The sequence below is a fragment of the Emys orbicularis genome, chromosome 7, assembly GCF_028017835.1.
Source record: "Emys orbicularis isolate rEmyOrb1 chromosome 7, rEmyOrb1.hap1, whole genome shotgun sequence".
NCBI classification, from domain to species: Eukaryota; Metazoa; Chordata; order Testudines; family Emydidae; genus Emys; species Emys orbicularis.
In genome coordinates, this window is record NC_088689.1 from 127,464,259 (window position 1) to 127,484,658 (window position 20,400).

Below are 20,400 nucleotides of genomic sequence, written 5' to 3' on the forward strand. Positions count from 1 at the left end.
TCTTCCTTTTTCCACGAGGTTTGTAATCATGATAACGATTCCAGTATTTTGTTCCCAAATCATTCTCCAGAAATCTTCAAACGTAGACTTTAAAGGTCCCTGGGTGGCAATATAGGCCTTTGCTTTGTTGTAACCCTTCAAAGAAAACCAAAATGCAAAGTAAGATGAAAGCAGCAGCAGATCAGACATATTAATAATTTACAGATAACAAAGAGAGGTGTCTTTCCTGTTTTGAATATTTGAGGAGTTTGTAGCAGGAGTCCAGGGGAAGTCAGAAAACACAAATGCTTCATAAGGAGCAATCGGATAGATTTCCCCCTTTATGAACGTATTTACAACGAGAGAGGAGAAAAAATATTCAAACAACTTACATCAACATAATTAGCATTAATGTAGTCACTGTGCTTAGAATCTTTTCCTGGCGAAGGCCTTAGTTTCACCCTACTGTGATCATCTATGAGAAAAAACAGCAGAGAAGCACTAAGGGACAGTACATTAAAAATAATGCAGGTAAACCATCCCATTTCCTAGCAATTTATGGGTGAGATTCACTTTGCCTGCACATAACCTGTGTAACTGGCTTTACGGTGATGGAAAGGGTCTGCTCTCGCGGATCTGATTGCGGGATCACAGCCTCGGGCTGTACACAAATGAGGGGTGGTTTTATTTTTTAGTATGTGACAGCGTCCCTTTAAAAAGTATGAAATGGGAGGAGTAGGTGTGCTCGGAGTAGGAGGATCTATCGAAGGACCGCCCCCTTACCGTAGTATCTGAGTGCCTGAAAGGTCTCTCCACTCCCCTTTCCGTTGTTGTTTTACATGTAATTCTCACAACACTGGGGCTGTGCTATATCCTCATTTTACAGATGGGGAAACTGAGGCACCGAGAGACTGACATGCCCAAGGTCACACAGGAAGCAGGGAATTGTGCGGGTGTCTTCCAAGACCCAAGCTAGCACCCTAACCACTGGGCCATCCTCCCTCTCGGAGGATGTAAGTCAGAGGATTGTATTTTGTATACAATTAAAATCATGCTGGATTTGTCCCATTTGCATTTGGTGTTCTTGAGTGCAAAGCTTTGCATTGTGACCTTTACAGGAGCAGGAATTCAGTACTGCTACACAATATGTGTTGACTGACAATCTCCCATCCGTTCTACATGAGAGATGACAACAGAGAAAGTTATTGCACCTCCCAGCTCAGACCCGGAATAATTTGCAGTCCTGAAACGGACTTCGGCTCTGCAATTCTCCGCAGGACGATGAGAGAGACCTGCAATGTGCTAAGAAGGCCATTGTTTGTCCAAGTCGCTCTCTCTTGTGGAGCAGTTTGAAATGTGACAGACATACCGATCTCAGCTTTAGCATATTTGGGAAGATAAAATGAATCCCAAGGATCATCAATAAAACACGTTGATCCACCACACATCTCCCTTAAGTCGCTTTTCAGATTAGCATATAGAGTTCTGGCAGTAATTTGATCTTAATTATTCAGTTGCATTGTCTTATGCAGGAGTGCTACTTTTGTAAGCTAAACTTGCAATATCTAACACCAAATTGTCAATGTTTTCCCGGTAAAAAGCCTGAGTGAAACCCTGGCCCCATTGAAGTCAATGGCAAAACTCATATAGACTTCAACAAGACTAGAATTGTAATTGTTAATTGCTGTCCCTCCGATTAAAATTAATTTTAAACAACCTGGGTTTTCCACTCATGCACTGACCCTCTTAGAACAGAGGGCCTTGTACAATTTATGTACTGTATTTACCGTAATTGCTTACTCACATGCTAAAATGTTGATATATCTGTTCTTGTGCTTGTTATCTGGGTGATTGGAATGTTCTGCTGTGATGTTCATGTCGGCTGTACAGCGTTGCACTTCCTAGTGACAGAATTATTCAGATGGAAAAAGATAAATACAAAAACATGGTTTGTCTCATTTTACAACAGCTCTTTGCAAACATGTTTAAACATCAACATTTTAATGGCTTGATTTCTTTCTTGTAATCTTTCAGTGTAGTCCAGTAAGACACATTCTGGTTAAATCAGGGATGTTAACTGAGTCCTGGTCTCTGATTACAGAATCAGGTCTCCAGAATGGGTGGAATTCACTCCTTCTGCAAAGATCAATGAAAGGCCTATGCACTAGAGCTGGTCAGATTAGGGTTTTCTCTCCCCCAGAGAAAACGTTGACGAATTTAGTTTTCAAAAAATATTTCAATTCAAAATGGCAACACTGGTAGAAGTCATAGTTTACGTGCTTTCCTCCTCTATAGGCTGAGTTTTCTAGACAGTCTACAACTCCCAGGATGCACAAGTTTCTACTCTCTTGATGAGAAGAAGGGGTGTGTCATAGGAGTCACTGGTCATGGTGCATCATGGGAGATGTAGTCCAAAATATAATTTCATTAGAAAATTTTTGACCAGCCCTACTGTGTACCTATTTATGTTGCCTTCAAAATATGGCTTTAAAGGAATGCAAGTGCCGTAGTGGTCATTTGTTAGCTTTTTGCACAGGAATGACTTCAATACAATTTTAAAAAAATTGATCTGATGGTTATGAAAAGTACATTAAATACAACTGACGGCAATGACTGAAGAGTAAAAAACTTTTTTGAAAGAAAAATGTAATGTTATCCATGTTTAGGTACATATATTTAGGCAATTCATCTAATTTATATAATAGAACAAGGGTAACAGGTACAAAGGGATTTATGTGCCTCAAGATGCAGAGAGGTGCCTACTGGAGTTTACAAAAATGTCTAAGTAGTTTAGGTGCCTGACTCCTACTGACTTTCAGTTCTCAGCATAATTCTAGCATACACAATTAAACTGTACAATGTGGGTCTGTTAAAACAGCGGAGTGGGTGTCTTCTCCTCACAGCATTAGCATAGCAGAGATTTGCCTTCTGCTAGATTCATCTAAAGAGTTACAAGGTTTCAGAGAATGTCTTGCAGACTTTGCCAGTCTGACATGTCCCTGTGCTAATCTGGGGTGCTATTTAAATCAATTGACTCATAGGCAATATCACGTTCAAGATATACTTTCTTACACGTGCTTAATCACAACCTCAAAATGTTAACACTCTTTTACATCCAGAAAAAAGATCCTAATGACAAAGTTAAGAGCTCAGCACCTTAACATTAACATTATTATTCCATTTCTTTCCACACTTTTTGAAAATAGTTCAGTGCATGTTTGTTTAAATAGTTGTGGAAGAAACCATGTTTATAAAGATTTTTGTGGGCCCAAGAAATCCCTTTCCAATACCCAGTTCTCTCCAAGATTATGGGGTGCCAAATTATTTTGTACTAGAGGCTTAAAAAACAACCGGAGAGAACCTGCTTAATAAAGGAAGTCATTAGCAGTGCACAGCTGTTACAAAGATCAGGAGCTAAGTGACAGAGAAAATTATCAAGAGAAATGCTATACAAACAGCAGATGTAACCGAGTTCAGCATTATGCAGACATTTCACAAAGGGGTTGCATAGTAATTTTGATATTTTCCACAGCATTTACATTTTAAAAGTGCAAAATATACTAAAACCAAGTACATTTTGTGGCTTTATATTCACAAGGCGCTCCCCAGCGAACAGTTGCCTTTCTCGCTCTTCCATAGGGAGGACCAGACTACAGTCAGGGGGATGAGCTCAGCAAAGACAAAGAAATCCGGCTGAATCCTCAGCTGGTCTAAATGGACAGACTTTCATTTCTAGCATGGAAAAATATTTTTCATATTAATGTGTGCACTTTTTCTAGTTCTGCCTTGCAGCGCCAGGATGCAGAAGAGGGGAGGAGTATGCTCACTTCTGGTGTTCTGGTTTACAATAGGAAACATCAGTTCAGTCCAAACCACAATTGGAAAACGGATGATCATTTTTGTTGCATTTTAGAATTCAGATCTTGTCATTCCTATATAGTTGTAGGGCACTCATCATTTAAAAAAAAAAGTCCTTATGTTCATTACAAACCTTTTAAAAATGGTTATTTAGTGTCAAAACATTTACAGAAAACTCCTGCAGAATTTAATACAGAAGACTCCAAATAGGGCTCTACAGAGAGAACTCTAAAGAGCTGTCGAATTTAATAGAGAATTATATCCTTGCTAAGGAATTCTCCATGATGATTTAAATACTGCATAGTAAATGTATCACTTTCTATTAACTTCTATAGGAATTTTTCCAGAAGGGAAGGATTTATAAGGTTAATCACTTTAATTAACCTTTTTTATGTTGCCCTTAAAAATACTGGAGGAGTTGGAGTAATGCCACTATAGCCTCAGCTCCGAAAAGGGAAAATTTCCATCATAATCTCCATATGGAAGAGGGTGGCAACACTCACTGAGTGGCAAATACAGCTCTGGGGACTGAGTGGTATAAGTGATCAACCCTAAAAAGTGCTGGTGGCTGACTTGGAATACAAGTGTTGAGGGTAGGGCAGCTTTTTGCCCCAAGAGGAGGAAATGGCTCTCAGATTGGGGTGGCTCAGGCTTGGAAGCTTTGGATGGCAGCTGATTGAGAAGGTACACTCCGAATGAAAACTGCCACTGGGTCAGCAAAGAGGGCCAGTGCCAGCGGGCTACTTAGTTCCTAGGTTCTTCATGTATTACGGATTCTTCATGCTCAAGTCATTTACAACATGCTACCACACTGGGGATAGCTGATGTGCCCTCTTCCAGGCAACAGCAACACATTAGCAAAGACCTGGAAATTGCAGCATGGAACGTAGGTTCACTGACGGGGAGGTCAGGAGAGATGGCAATGACTAGAAGGAAAATCCATATACTATGTCTGCAGGAAATTAGGTAGTGTGGATGCAAAAGTAAAATCTTGAAAGGTGGATTTAACATTTTTTGGCCTGGAGGAAAAAGAAAATGAATGGGGTCGCTACCATTGTGAGCCCAGAGATTGCTCAGGGTGTCATGAGGGTACAAAGAAGAGGAGACCAATTGACAGCACTATGGCTGATGATAGAGAGGAGGGTTATGTGTGATGTCAGCATACGCTATGCAACGAAGTAGACCGATGGAAGAGGAGAAGAGTATTAGCAATGAGTTGGCAGAGTTTGTGGTTATGAGTGACAGTATCATCTTGTTAGTGGTTGGGGGTGATAGGAACTTGCTATGTTGCTGAAGGGAGCCCCATGAAAGGAGTGGGGGGTAAATTTGGCTTTGGTAAAAGAAATGCAGAAGGAGAGAAGTGGGTTGGGTGGTGTTTTCTCTACAGATTTTCAGTGGTGAATACATGGTTTGAAAATAAAAGAATCGCCCATGGTGACATTCTACAGCAGAAAAAGCAAAAACCCAAGTAGACAATAGTTTGATAAGAAGAGAAACACATGAAAAAGGTGAAAGGTATAAAGGTTATACTGAGTGAATATGTTCCAGAACAAGGTAAGGTATTAATAGCTAAAATCTGACGGCAATTTGAGATAACAGGAAAGAAGATGAAATTGAGGAAGAAATTGCATTGGTGGTTTTATAAGAGGGAGAGGGGGAGAAAGGAAGTGTTAAGTAAAGGAAGGCTTTAATGCTTTGCCAACAACAGTGAAGTCAGTGGAGAAAGAATGGAGGAACTTGAAAGAATGTTTCATTAAGGCAGTGGAGGTAACACAAGGCAGAGATGAGGCACTTCCAGAGAACAAGATGGTGGTGGAAGTCACATGTACAAGAGAAGTTAAAAAGAATAAAGAATTATTTAAAGAGTTTGAGGCAGCAGGTCATGATAATGAGAATAAAAAATGCATACAAACAGGCCAAAAAAAAGAGGCTAAGAAGGCAGTTGCCAAGACAAGAATGGATGCTTAGGAGGAATTATACAGAAAGCTGGAGGAAGATTATAGCAGAAAATTGGTTTTGGGTTGTTAAAAGAGAGGAACAATGAAATACAAGATCTGAAGAAATCTGTGTGTGAAGGATGGGAACTGTGTGGTGACTAACCCTGAAGAGGTGGTTGAAGTATGGAAAAATATTGTCAAAGGCTGTTGAATGAGAAAAGGGAGTTTCAAATGCAAGCACCACCAACAATTATGAGAAACCTCAAAATATATCAATTTCTGTAGAGGAGGTAGAAGCAGCACCGAAGATGAAGACTGGTCAAGATGAGATAACTCTTGATATGATCAAGGAAGTTGGACATACTGGAGCAAAGTGGCTTCATAGATGACTATGGGTTTGATAGGATCATACAAGGATACCAGATGACAGGAGAATGGGATTGATTGTGCCTCTTTGGAAGGGTAAGGGTAATGCAAATGATCCAAACACTTATCGGGGCATCACCTGTTAAGTCAGCTTCTCAAAGTCCTTGAGAGAATTTTGGAGGCATGGTTGAGATGCAAGATGGAGGAAAATAAAGGAGAGGCATGACATGGCTTTAGGAAGTGAAAGCGTAATATAAATTTGCAATGAGAGAGAAGTGTGAAAGAATGATAAATGGAGAATATTACTGCTATGTAGCTTTTATTGATCTTGAGAAAGCATATGAGTTGGTTCTGCAGGAGCTGGTGTTTGGAATATTGAGATGGGTGTATGGGAGGGGGACTTTAAGAAGTGGAGATGATAGAGGAGCTGTATCGAGGGCCAAGAGCTAAGTTGATAACAATACATGGAATTTCAGAGAGTTTTGAGTTTTTTGGCCTGGAGGAAAAAGAAAATGAATGGGGTAGCTACGATTTTGAGCCCAGAGGTGGTGAGTCCACTTCTCTTCACCCTAGTTATAGAGTTAATTAGTAGGAGAAACAAGCCTGTGGGGAGACAGAGAAAACTAATGTATACTGATGGTTTGGCCCTTTTCGATGACAGCAAAGAGAAACTGATAAATATGGTATCAGAGTGGGCATTTGTGGCTGAAGATGAGGAAACATGTGGCAAAGGGATAAAACATTCAACTGTTTCTAAAAATATAATGATCATTTCTCTCTAAACGTCCTGCTTAGATGGCTAACTTCCTACAGGATTCATGGTAGAGATGGATCTTGAGGAAGTGTTTTAAAGGAGGACAGTTGCCTTATGACTAGTTCAGGGAGGGTGTTCCCTGCAGAGGAGGCAGTGTGGAAAAAAGTACAAAACCAGTTGTCTGAGAAATGCACAGATGAGATGGGGAGATCAAGGCTGACAGAGCCGGTGGAAGGGGAACCACGGTAAGAGAGAGCATCAGAAACGTAGGAAGGAGCACAGTGATGAAAGGCCTTGAAGGAGAGAATAAGAAACCTAAAATGTTGTAGAAAATCCAGTGGAGAATCAAAGAGGAGTGTGACATTCTCAGAATGGCAGGCAGCATAGATGATCTTAGTGGCTACATTTATCATGGGGTGTTGTGGGGGTCGCAGAGGCCAGGGGCAAAAGGTTGCAGTCGACAAGACAGGAGACGATGTAGGTAGATACAGTGGAACTCTAATTACTTATCCTCCCACAATGTCACTATCTCTTCTGTATATTCCATTCTGCAGGTTCTAATGCATACATTATTCTGCTGCTCTATGCAAAACACCATTAATTTGGGGCCAAATAAATCCTGACATCCTTACTCTGAGCTTTTACTCAGGTAAACTCCACTATCAGCTTGACTGTAAGGAGTAAGAACCTCAGGTTTTAACTGAAGGATTCTTGTTGGACTATTGTGGGCAATGGAGTCTGGAGCATTTTTTAAAAAATTCTTCTTGGTCTCTTTTTATTGAATTTAATTCAGGCTAGCTAGTGTACTGGTGTCTTTTATGTTTAACTTCTCAGAACACACTAGTGTTTGAAGATCAATGGATAATGCTCTTGTTTTGTCCTTTTCAACTTATTGACAACTCAAGAACCCAAAATACTTGGGTTCAATCAACCTTTAATTACTGTAAGAAATGTTATATTCAGTGCTATAATGGCTAATTTAGCTTTAATTATATGGTCCATGCAAATACTAATTGGCAATTAATAAACCAAGATTTAATGACTCATTTTCATTGCCTTTCTGAAACAAGTTACAGATTAGTTTTATAAACTTTAAAGAATTTTCACAAAATTTAAGCGTAAAATCAAATTGCTACATATCTGGTAACGTGAATTAATGAAAAGTTTCACCGGAATGGGTGATTGTGAACCCAGTCTTTTGACTTGAATTTTGTGGGCATTACATGTCTCCCATTATTTTAGATCAGTTGCCTTCCTAACGTCAGGAGATTTGTAGGCATATGAACAATGTTTGGGAGGCTACATGAGTAGATTAAAGGAGCTTCATTTACAGGCATATATTAAAAAAAGATCAGTAGTTATGTTTGAAAATTATTTTGGTATGTTGAGAATGAAACCAACTAGTTCATTCATCACTAAGATCATTTTTATCATGGCCCCAAAATCATAGGACTCTTGTGTGCCAACTTTTTGTAATTCTTGCAGCGGGTCCTGGCCTTATCACGGCAAAGGCTAAGAGGACGTACTGATACTCACCCAGTAGCTTGCAAGGATCTAGCAATAGGTATAGCATAGACTCTTCTAAGAATCTAGCACAGGTATAAATCCTTCAATAACATTACACAGAGGGGTGGTTGGGGATAAACAACAGAAGCAGGGACAAAACAAACTACACAAGCTAATATAGAAGCGATAATAGGCAGTGGGACAACCATCGTCACATTCCCTTTTCCCTCCCAGTTTTGTTACACTTGCTTGTTGCATCTTCTCTTTCATTGGCGCATGAGCTCTTAGGAGCAGGGAGCAGGTCAACCCGCCTGTTTGTACAGCACCGAACACAACGGGGCCCTCATCTGGATCGAGGCCTTCAGGTGCTACCATAATATACACAATTAGTAACAGAAAGTCCAGGATTTGGGCTACCCTGCTGTACTGTTTCCCTTGAATTTTGTTTGTGAATTTACAAAAACTGTTTCCTGGGGTTAAACATTCAACGAGGTAATGTGAATATTGGATTTCAGGAAGAGTCTGTGATGGAATATGGATGCTCCTCCATAAGGCAGCATCACAGTACACGCATCTTTGGTCTTTCCAGTCTATCCCTCAGAAGATCAATACAATATGGAAATGCACAGACTGGGATATTAAAATGTTAATCTCTGATTGTAGCAACTTTTGTCCAGGTCTACACTTAAAACTTTTGCTGGTATAGAAATATCAGTTAGGAGTGTGATTTTCCTTCTTTAATGACATTTTTATATGGGCAAAAGCCCTAGCGTTGATGCAAGTCTCCTGGCAAAAACCTGTCTTCGGCCAGTGGAGGCTGTGTCGACGATAGGAGGGTGTGCCAATACAATTATTCTAGCATAGTTACACTGGCAAACCTCTTTTAGTGTAGACTAGGCCTTAGGCCCAGATCCGTGTCTAACTCCCACTGACGTCAGGAAAAGTTTGGAAACACAGTGGTTTCTCAGTCTTCAACAGAGCTCTTCAGAAACAGAAACATTATGGATCACCTGATAATAAATATTCAGTGACACCCAAACTGCAACAGCTGCAAGGACGAAGGTAGCAGATCTGTGCCACATCTCAAAAGATATGGATTTATGCTGTTTTCTTATATTTCAGAGCTTTCCGAGAAGGTGTCACTAGAGCATAAAGATATTTTCAATTTATGTGATGAGGGAGGTAGACAGCCTGCCTTCAGTTCAGCTAGCCTGCTCAGACTCCAAATTGGCAGTGAATCACCACCCTCATGCGTCTACAGGCAGCAGACAGGTCTGAGAAGTTTACATTTACCCAATCTAATCTTTCCAGCAGCAGGGCTGACCCACCCACTAAAGAACTGGAGGTGGCAAATAAAATTATCTGATCTATGAAATCCAAATAGTGTATTATGCTATAAAAATTCATAGCTGGCTCTTTGGAGATTTCCTGATCCAATATTCCTTTCTTAGAGCCAAAGGACACAGCTATGCTAACAAAACTCATTGTCTTACTCTAGTAATAGGCCCAACTGAGGACAGAAAGAGAGGGTCCCCTGTGGGAGAAAGCTTCACTCTAGGAGGAGGCAGAGAGCTATCGCCTCGTATATACAGGAGCTCTCAGGGCCAAATCCAGCAACACCCCAGAGAGTCTGACTGCGCAGAGGTGGAGGAATGCTCTCTCAGGCTCCCCTTTTCCCCCTCCTCCGAGTGGGCTGGAATGGCTTGCTGACTTACATACTTGTAGAAGCACCCCCAAAAATCCCTGGCAGCATACCACAGAGCATTGCTGCACTGCACATGGGGTATGGGACACCCACATCCTACCCCAAAGATGCAGAAGAGACACAATGGTCCAGATGCAACCTAGGATGCCTGTGCCATAGGAAAAGGTGCTGGAGCTGTTTCTTAAGTAGCAATGCAAAAAGGGCTTTGCATCCCACTGAATTTCACAGGAATTTTATTGTTATTCATTTATATTCTTCAGAGTTGGAGCAAGACCAGAAATCCTACTTGAGAAATTTCAAGAGGAGGTTCAGAAAGCACCATGGACAACCATCCATTGTGGGCATCATTTTAAAAGGCTGTTTTGTTGGTCAATCAGGTTCTGGACTTTAATTTCTAGTTACTTCAAAAATAAGAAATTCATTGTTCTCAAGGTTAACCTTAGCCATTCTCTATACAAAAGAAAGACTAGCTAACTAGCCACTAAAGCATCGACTTGCAGTTTGATTCCCTGTTGGGAATATGGATGTACTTTGGATCTACCTTCCAGGGGAAGCTTGTGAGTTCAAAGTCCTTTTCTTCTTTCACATAAAATGCTCCCCAAGCATATTCACAAAATATTTCACTGTAATTACAGCTCATTTTAAGAGAGGGGCAATTTGGAGTATTTGGACACGTTGCTTCCAAAGGAATGCTCCTCGTCTAATGAAGCTCCCAATACAACTCAAGGCAAGCTCCCAAAAACACAGGAGAGGATTTATACCAAAAAGATTAATCAAACATAACACGACTTGTGCCTTCTACACATGGCAGATCTCACTTGTTCCCATCATGCTCATTTCCCTCTTCAAATTTTTAAATTTAAATTTAAATTAAATAAATTAATTTTTTTTTAAATTATTGGAGATATCCTATCTCCTAGAACTGGAAGGGACCTTGAAAGGTCATCGAGTCCAGCCCCCTGCCTTCACTAGCAGGACCAAGTACTGATTTTGCTCCAGATCCCTAAGTGGCCCCCTCAAGGATTGAACTCACAACCCTGGGTCAGGCCAATGCTCAAACCACTGAGCTATCCCTCCCCCCATCTTCAGTTTATTTCACAAAGACACAAAGGGGAAAACTTCCTATTGCAGAACTTTTGAAGCTACTTTGGGACCTCCTCTCACACTCAAATATCCCCCTCCACTAAGAGGGCTGGCTGTCTTTGGAAAACTTACTTTTTTTCCCTGTGCTGGGTACAATTCTTTCAGTGTCCAGGCTCCTGTTTTCTCTTTTTCCAATTTCATTTTACAGACAGAAAGTAAAATTTTCAAAAACGCCGAAGTGACTTAAGAACATGAGTCCCATTTTCAGCCATGACTTAGGCACTGAGGAGGCTGAATCCCACTGACTGTCAATGAGACGTAGGCTCCTAAGACAGAAAGCCACTTTTGAAAATGGGACTTAAGACCGCTAAGTAACTTAGATGCTTCTGAAAATATTACCCCGTGTTCTTATTGATCCACCCAGGCCTCATTATCCTATCTCACTAGTGTAAATCAGGAGCAATTCCTCTGATGTCTCTGGGATGAAACTGATGTGAGAGGAGAATCAGGTCCCTCTATGAGTCAGCAAGAGACTTTATGCAACAAAAGGAAGCGGTGTTTCCTCACAACTGTATCAATCCATTTGTGACGTTGTGCAGTCTATATGGTTTTATAAAAACATGACAATAAGTGAATATAATGTAACTGGGATAGTTTTAGAAAAATATGGTAATAAGTGAGTATAATGTAAGTGGGATATGCTTCATGCAAAAGGTCTCTTGTAAGGTATCATTACAAAGCTTATAATCTACTGAGTATGATCATCCGATTTGTAGAAATGTACCACTCTTGTATCTAAAACTAGAAATATAAAATATAACTCTGAGGGCCTATTGTAATTATGTAAAGTGTGGGCCATTAATGATGGTTTGGAATCTTGATGACTCCCATTAACCAGGACCATTGTCTGCAGATGACTGTGTTTACCTGTTAGTCTTCCTGTATATGTGTGTGCTGGCAAGTGGGCAATGAAGTCTTGCAGTGACATGTGATCATGTCACCTGAACTGGAATCCATCTTTAACCTGGTGCTTTTCCGGGGGGGGGGGGGGGGGGGGGGTGGAAACCCAGAGGGACAAAGGGTTCCCGCCTTATGCAAAAGACATATAAAGGGGTGGAAGAGAACAGAGGAGAGAGAGGAGCCATCATGAAGAATCCCCTAGCTATCACCTGAGCTGGAACAAGAGCTGTACTAGGGGAAAGAATTGTGCCCAGGCCTGGAAGGTGTCCAGTCTGAGAAAAAGCTTACTGAAGCATCTCTAAGGGTGAGATTATCTGTATTCAGTTTGATTAGGTATAGATTTGCGCATTTTATTTTATTTTGCTTGTGACTTACTTTGTTCTGTCTGTTACTACTTGGAACCACTTAAATCCTACTGTCTTATTTAATAAAATCACTTTTTATTTAGTAATTTACTCAGAGTATGTATTAACACTTGGGGGAGCAAACAACTGTGCATATCTCTCTATCAGTGTTATAGAGGGCGAACAATTTATGAGTTTGCCCTGCATAAGCTTTATGCAGGGTAAAACGGATTTATTTGGGTTTAGACCCCATTGGGAGTTGGGCATCTGAGTGCTAAGGATAAGCACACTTCTGTGAGCTGTTTTTGGGTAAACTTGCAGCTTTGGGGCAAGTGATTCAGACCCTGGGTCTGTGTTGGAGCCAGACGGGAGTGTCTGGCTCAGCAAGACAGGGTGCTGGAGTCCTGAGCTGGCAGGGAAAACAGGAGCAGAGGTAGTCTTTGCACATCTGGTGGCAGCTCCCAAGGGGGTTTCTGTGATCCAACCCGTCACACCATTATCTTTTCAAGATGATCATTCTACCTCTCTTTCAGGAGAAGAGATTCCATTTTTACTTGTTCTTAAGGAAACGTGGACCAAATTCTGTTCTCTCTTACACCAGTATAAATCTGGAGTAACTTTACTGACTTTAAGGAATTACTCCAGCTATACACCAGTGCAGAGAGCAGAATTTGGCCTAGGGAGTAGATACTCCACAAAGAAAATTACTTCCCTTTATAGGAGATCGTGAACTCCCAAGAAGAGAACTAATTGGCTCTCTCTCCTGACGAGCTACCATGGAGTAGCAGTCACAGAGGGGAGTTCCAGTACGAAGGGAAGAAAAGGCTATTACAGCAGTGTTTTCCTCTGCCGAACACAGGTGGAAGATATCCAACATTTGTTAATAGCAATGATTTTGAGACAGCTGAAGCAAAGCCTATATTAAGTCAGATCAAGTTTACAGATGTGTAGCTGATTATTTTGAATAATTAAATGGTGTCAAAACCAGCTGTGATGAATTGCACTGGGGGCTCAATTCATAAATAATTGAGAAGCCTGAGTCGCATTTGATCATTCTGATCAAATTCTACTCTCTGGAGGATAAATGTTTGTCCTGAATACCATCAACATTGTTAAATGCCTCAATATTCCTGCTCAGTCATCCAGCCAGCAGCCAATTGAACTAAATCACTTTAACACCTCACCCATTTGCCGTTCTCATGAATACAGAATATCTATGACTTACACAATAGTTTTTGGGTATCAGACAATGCAGCCGCTCACACAGACTGCAACCAAACAGAGGCAGTAAATGTTTTAAATGATCCCATAAAAGACAATTCCTGCATATAGTCTTGTCTTTATTGCATTCAGTGACAAGGCTTTAGATATTAGACCACCAATTTTGTTCTGTGGTCGTGTTTGTAAATACAGCTGCCTTTATGATCCATCCATAACATTTTAAAATAGGCATATATTGATGAATCTCACCCATTGTGGTCTCACTGTGCCCTCAGTGGAGGCAATGCCACAGCTGCACACCATTTACCAGATTTCTCAGCTGAAAATACCTCTTATGTGCCAATATTTCCAACCTCCATTGTGAACTGATGGAAAGGAACTCCTGTTAATGCTAGCTACAGAATGACTGTTCTCACTCATTAGTGCCTGGGACTACAACCCTTACTCACACTGACTGGGGCTTACTCCTGTGAGTAGTTCCATGGGCATCACTCAGGCTACCCATGTTATTCAGCATGTGTAACAATTGCAGGTTCAATCCCTTATTGATCGCTAAGCTCCAAAACCTGTTTGTTACTAGGTGTAGAATACATAAGTGTCATGTACCTGGATTTAGAGAGATAAAAGGCTGTATTCTAATCTCAGTTTCACGTTGATGGAGGTGTTCCAGATTTACACTGGTGTAACTCCGATCAGAATCTGGCCTAGATATTTTAAAATATTCACATAATATAAATACTGTGGGCCAAACTGGAAGCCCTTACTCAGTTTTCACTCTGACAAAAAGCCCAATGACTTCAGTGGGACTTTTTCTGAGTAAGGAGTGAATATAAAACTGAATAAGGACTTTGGAATCTGGCCCAACATAAACAGGTAAGAGCAGCAATTTTCGTGCCCATGTTTAACTTTGCTTACTAAGGGGCAGATTCTACCACCCTAGCATATGTCTTCACTACCCGCCGGATCGGCGGCGGGCAGCGATCGATCCAGCAGGGATCGATTTATCGTATCTAGTCTAGACGCGATAAATCAACCCCGAGCTCTCTCCCGTCGACTCCTGTACTCCACCGCCGCGAGAGGCGCAGGCGGAGTCGACAGGGGAGCAGCAGCAGTCAACTCACCGTGGTGAAGACACCACGGTAAGTTGATCTAAGTACGGCGATTTCAGATGCGTTATTCATGTAGCTGAAGTTGCATAACTTAGATCGATCCCTCCCGCTCCAGAGTAGACCAGGGCTGAGTCGTATCTTACTCCTCCTGGGCTACTCAAGAAGTAAGGTATTATTTAGTGTGAGTGATGGTAGCAAACCCTGGCCCATTGTGACTGGAGTAAACTACAGCTTGTCCCTTACTGTGAGTACACAGAATGTTTAGTTAGGCTTGGAAAAGGCTATTTCATTAAAGGTTAATGAAACTTACCTCAAAGTCTTCTGAGAAGCCATGTTGGTTATTAGAATAGAGTTCACTGATATGTTTAACGAACTGTTTGACAGGAATGGCTTCCATGTCATCTGTAGAAAGAGAAAGATATTCAGAGTTGCTAGGTCATGTTTTTTCTGTAAATACGCTGATATGTTTCATATCTGAGACTGAGAGATCCATAACTCCATCTTCAACATCAGGTCATAGAATATTTCACTTGTGCCTTATTGGAGTTCTCTAGTGGCATGGTTTGTACTGTATATACTTACAAGAAATCTTAGCATATCGGTTACTGATATCGGGGTGCGACTGTTCACGCATCATACTTAATCCTAGATATTACAAATATGAGTAGTGGTTTTGGCCTTGTAATGCATTTTTGCAAAGCTATCCTTTAGCACAAAGTTACAGTACCATTTTGTCAATTATACTTTTGGGAGTATTTTAACTGGGGGTATTTTAAAAAGGAAAGTAGCTGTGAGTTCTCAGATAAGGTGACAATCAAAACCTGGAGCACTTTTGTGGCAACAAATTCTTTAAGAGTCACAGAATAGCCACACAAAAGACAAACTATACTTGAATCACTGCTGACAGCTCCTGACTCAGAAGCGACACAGGTGTATTTCCCAGAGTGGAGGAATTTCTCCTTTTTAATTTACAGTACAGTAGCATCCCAATGAATCTGTAATGAAATACTATACGAGCATCATTAACGTTCACTTGGAGCAAAAGAACAGCTTGGGTAGTGTCATTTGAGTTTTCTCTTCACTCCAAACACTGTTCCTAACATGGCACATTCACTCTACTGGACTGCTAACCACAGAGCCATTTCTATTCAGTACGGCAATAAATCATGAACACTTTGAATGATGAAGAAACCCAAAGTTTCGATGAATGCAATAAAAACCTAAGGACATTTCCAGTGTTTTGGAAGAAGTCCCTCGGAAATCAAGACATCATGAAAAACCAGGCCAGTCCTGGTAAAACTGGGATGTAGGGGTACCCACCTCAGGCAGGGCTTGTCTAGAGGAACAATCAGTGCGCGGCAAATGGGGTGTAAATCTGCAGCACGCTGAGGCTACATCTACACGACAGCACTTACAGTGGCTCAGCCGCATCGATGCAGCCGTGCCACTGTAGTGCTTCTGGTGGAGATTCTCTGAGCCGACGGGAAAGAGCTCTCCCATTGGCTCAATGACTCCTGCCTCTGCGAGAGCCGGTAACTACATTGGCGGGAGACGCTCTCCCACCGACATGGCGCTATCTACACCGGCGCTTAGTTCCGTGTAACTTACATCACTCAGCGGTGTGGATTATTCACATCCCTGAGCGACATAAATTATACCCAAGTAACCTGTAGCGTAGATAAGGTCTAAGTATCTGTGTGGAACCCGCTACCTAGAGCTAAAAGCTCTCTAATGTGCATTGACCTAATCCTATTTCAGAGTGGAGTAAGACTTTGTCTACACTACAGTTTACTTCGGTATAATTTACGTCGCTCAGAGGTGTGAATAATCCACACCCCTGAGTGATGTAAATTACACTTACCTAAACGCTGGTGTAGACAGCGCTATGTTGGCAGGAGAGCTTCTCCTGCCGACATAGCTACTGGAGGCAGGAGTTATTAATGGGAGAGCTCCCTCCTGTCTCCACCTCAAGCACAAGCTACGCCGATGCTGCTGTGACGTTGTAAGTGCTGTAGTGGAGATGTAGCCTCAATCAAAGCACACTCTGGAACTTCGTGTGTGTGGTAGCAGGGTCCACATGGACAAACAGTATGTAACATGCTAGTGCACTATAGATTTACACTCCAGCTGCTCTGTTCATCTAGATAAGCCCTCTTATTTCTGGGGTCTCAATGTTGCTACATTCACCACTTCAATTGGTAAAATCCCTGTGCGTTCCGAGCGTAATTAGTTAATGCTCACAACGTGACATTTTGAAAATGTCATGCACTACAACACAAGTGTGATTATTTTCAGCATGTGCAATAGCTTATTGCCCAATGGTTACTATTGTCTGATTGCATCATTCAAGGCACTATTTAGACCTTTATGTATTTTCTTTAATATCCTTCTGAAGGTTACATGTGGCTTATGTTTACTTCAAGTACCTGGGATGTATTTTTCCTCCCACATGGTTTTGTGCTACAGCTGCAGTATTTTCTGCATTCTCCTGCTTTTCAAAAATATCTATGTTACGATGGAAAAAAATCCAAATATTGCTACAGATATTCAGCAAAATTTAAAGATAAACAAAGAGACATGTAACATTTACTGTATTCAGAGTGAAAGATCTTTGGCAAACTAATAAACCAGCAAGCTTTCACATACGCTTTTTTTAGCAAAGGGTACGAATATACAGTATGTGTAAATGCGGTTCTACTTTGGCAAGAATTTTTTAGCGCCAACCCTGAAAATCTGATTTTTCTCTGGTTCCTGGCAGTTACTAATGACCGTGTCATTACTCATCTACTGTCATTTTCTCAAGTAAGGCTTTGGGGGAGCTTTTTGCATCTACTGACATTTTCAAACTTGAATCAGCCTGAGGGGAAAATATTCTCTTTCTTCTAGTTTATTTACAGGGGCAACTGTTTAATATGTATTTATAATCTGATCACCTCATCATGGTAATTTTGAACATTGAGAACATTTGATAAGAGTACGATCATTTTAGCAAACGGCCTTAGAATATCGCTAGCAATTTACAATATTTAAATACCAACAATGGTATACTAGAATATTAGAATAGAATAGTATTTCATTAAGATACATTTATGTTTTTACAGCCAAGACATTCATGGATCACAGGGACAGTAGTGCCAACGGTATGTAAAAGAATCTTCCCTCTCCCACAAAGTAAAGTATGTCCCGCGCTTCCTAGAAAATAACCGTTGCTGTGTTAAGAATTTCACATCATACAAAACTCACAGAAAAAGTGCTATTCTTCTTCTTCATTATTATTATGAGTTATTTGTCCTGCAGTAGAGCCTAGAGATCGAGGTGAGATCAGGGACCCATTGCATTAGCTCAGGGTGTCAAATTCAATTTTGCAGAGAGCAAAACTCCATTTTTAATGATGGCCGTGGCCGTGGCATACATTTAGGATGACAAATTCCCTTCAATCTTCTGAATTCCCATTGATTTCAATGAGCGTTTGGTAGCAAAGATCAAGGACAGAATATGGTCCTTATGTATTAACTAAACTTTTAGCTATCATTATTGCTCAGTGACAAAGTATCCTCACCTGGATAACCACAGCTAATTCTGCTCTTTCTTTTTCTTCCTTCCCCATGCAGCTTTCTCTGCCTCTTTCCCCCTTCTCTCTCTTTGTCTCTCTCCTCCTCTCTTTCCTCTGTATGTTCTCTACTATAGCAACTCCCAAGTCCCTCCATGGGCTTCACCCCAACCCAGTTTCCCATCCCATTTGATAAAATGATCAGCAATGAAATAGTTAATAATGCTGACGTGAGGCAGATGAACATCACAATGAGAATAATGGGGGAGGGGGAGTTCACACTTCCAGAGCTTCTGTTTCCGCCTGCCTGCAGACCAAGAAAATAGCACTGTAACAGTTACACGTGCTTAGCATTTGAAAGCCTAACTTCTCCGCCATGAAGTTTAGAAACTTAATAAAATAAAACAAAAGGTTAGATTCTACAGAATCTGAATATGCCATGGGGTGGAGGGTTCATAAATACATTGAGTGGGCTGGATCTGGCACGGGCCAGGTGTTTAACACCTCCGTGCTAGGCACAGTACACACGCATAGTAAGAGACTCAGACTTAAAGGCCAGGAGGGACCGTCATGATCATCTAGTCTGACCTCCTGCACATTGCAGGTCAAGAACCCCATCTACCACAGAACAGACTCATAACCTCTGGCTGAGTTACGAAGTCCTCAAATCTCGATTTAAAGTCGTCAAGTTACAGAGAATCTACCATTTACTCAAACCAGCAAGTGACCCATGCCCCATGCTGCAGGGGAAGGTGAAACCCCCCCCAGGGTCTCTGCCATCCTGTCCTGGGGGAAAATTCCTTCCCGGCCCCAAATATGATGATCAGTTAGACCCTGAGCATGTGGGCGAGACCCACCAGTCAGACACGTGGGAAAGAATTCTCTGTAGTAACTCAGAGCCCTCCCTGGCTGTTGGAGATATTTTCTAATGGCCATATGCCATTGCAGGAACCCTTGTCATACAATCCCGGCCATGAACTTATTGAGCTCCGTCTTGAAACAAACTATGTTTTTTGCTCCCACTATTCCCCTTGGAAGTCTATTCCAGAACTTCACTGCTCTGATGATCAGAAACCTTCATCTAATTTCAAGCCTAAACTTATTGATGGCCAGTTTATATCCATTTGTTCTTGTGTCCACATTGGCACTTAACTTAAATACCTCCTCTCCCTCCCTGGCCTTTAGCCCTCTGATGTATTTATAGAGAGCAATCATATCTCCCCTCAGCCTTTGTTTTGTTAGGCTAAACAAGCCAAGCTGCTTAAGTCTTCTCTCGTAAGGCAGGTTCTCCATTCTTCTGATCATCCTAGTAGCCCTTCTCTGCACCTGTTCGAGTCCCTGCCTTGAAGAATTCATAATCTAAATAGACAAGACAGACAAACTGAATCCAGAATCCTTCTTCCCAGTCCATAAATACACCTTCATGCTCCCTGATAGAAAGCAGTGATACTAAAGATATTTAAACTGACATGGAGTCGTTTGGCAAGGCCTTCAGGTACATGATCTAAATTTGATGCGGTGTGCTAGAAGGTATCCTTCTGATTTCCAGCTCTCTTCTTAAATGGAGCTGGCACAAATTAATGCACTTTGGGGCCATATTTTGCCCATCTGTAATGCCCCCAAAACCTCCTAGTTAAGAGCGTTAATTAACCTAGTTGGGGAGGGTGTGTTTTTGGCCACAGGTAGCTTGGGAGATCTATGCTAAAACACATACTGTACTGATATGGCACACTGTTGTCTGAAGGCATTTGCTCTGATGGTGACTGTCTAATCTGAAGAATCTCTCCTTAAACCTTTTCTAACAAAACATACTAATGTAACTGGATACATGGAAAGTACTTTTTCTTGCAGGTATCTTCAGCCACAAGGCTATGGTTACGCTTCTCTTCCATCTTAAGACAAATGAGCCTCAGAGACCATAACTCTTCTAGTCAATGGAAGAGATTAATGGAATCCTATAATAGCTAATTAGGAGCCCTAATGCTCAATGCATATTCCCTTTTGCACTGTTTACTTTTTCCCAGCCTA

The 20,400-nt window shown here is 41.3% G+C and overlaps 1 protein-coding gene across 2 annotated transcripts in view; it reads right to left on the bottom strand.

Moving 5' to 3' along the window:
- The window catches only part of PTPRG (protein tyrosine phosphatase receptor type G), a 605,571-nt gene that overhangs the window by 18,768 nt on the left and 566,403 nt on the right, over window positions 1-20,400 (bottom strand). For both annotated transcript variants that reach the window (XM_065407550.1, XM_065407549.1), the window contains 4 exons: window positions 15,133-15,224; window positions 1,784-1,880; window positions 372-454; window positions 1-135 (listed from right to left, as the gene is read on the bottom strand). In XM_065407550.1, the coding sequence (XP_065263622.1) occupies window positions 1-135; window positions 372-454; window positions 1,784-1,880; window positions 15,133-15,224 (407 nt within the window). The remainder of the gene's footprint in view (window positions 136-371; window positions 455-1,783; window positions 1,881-15,132; window positions 15,225-20,400) is intronic.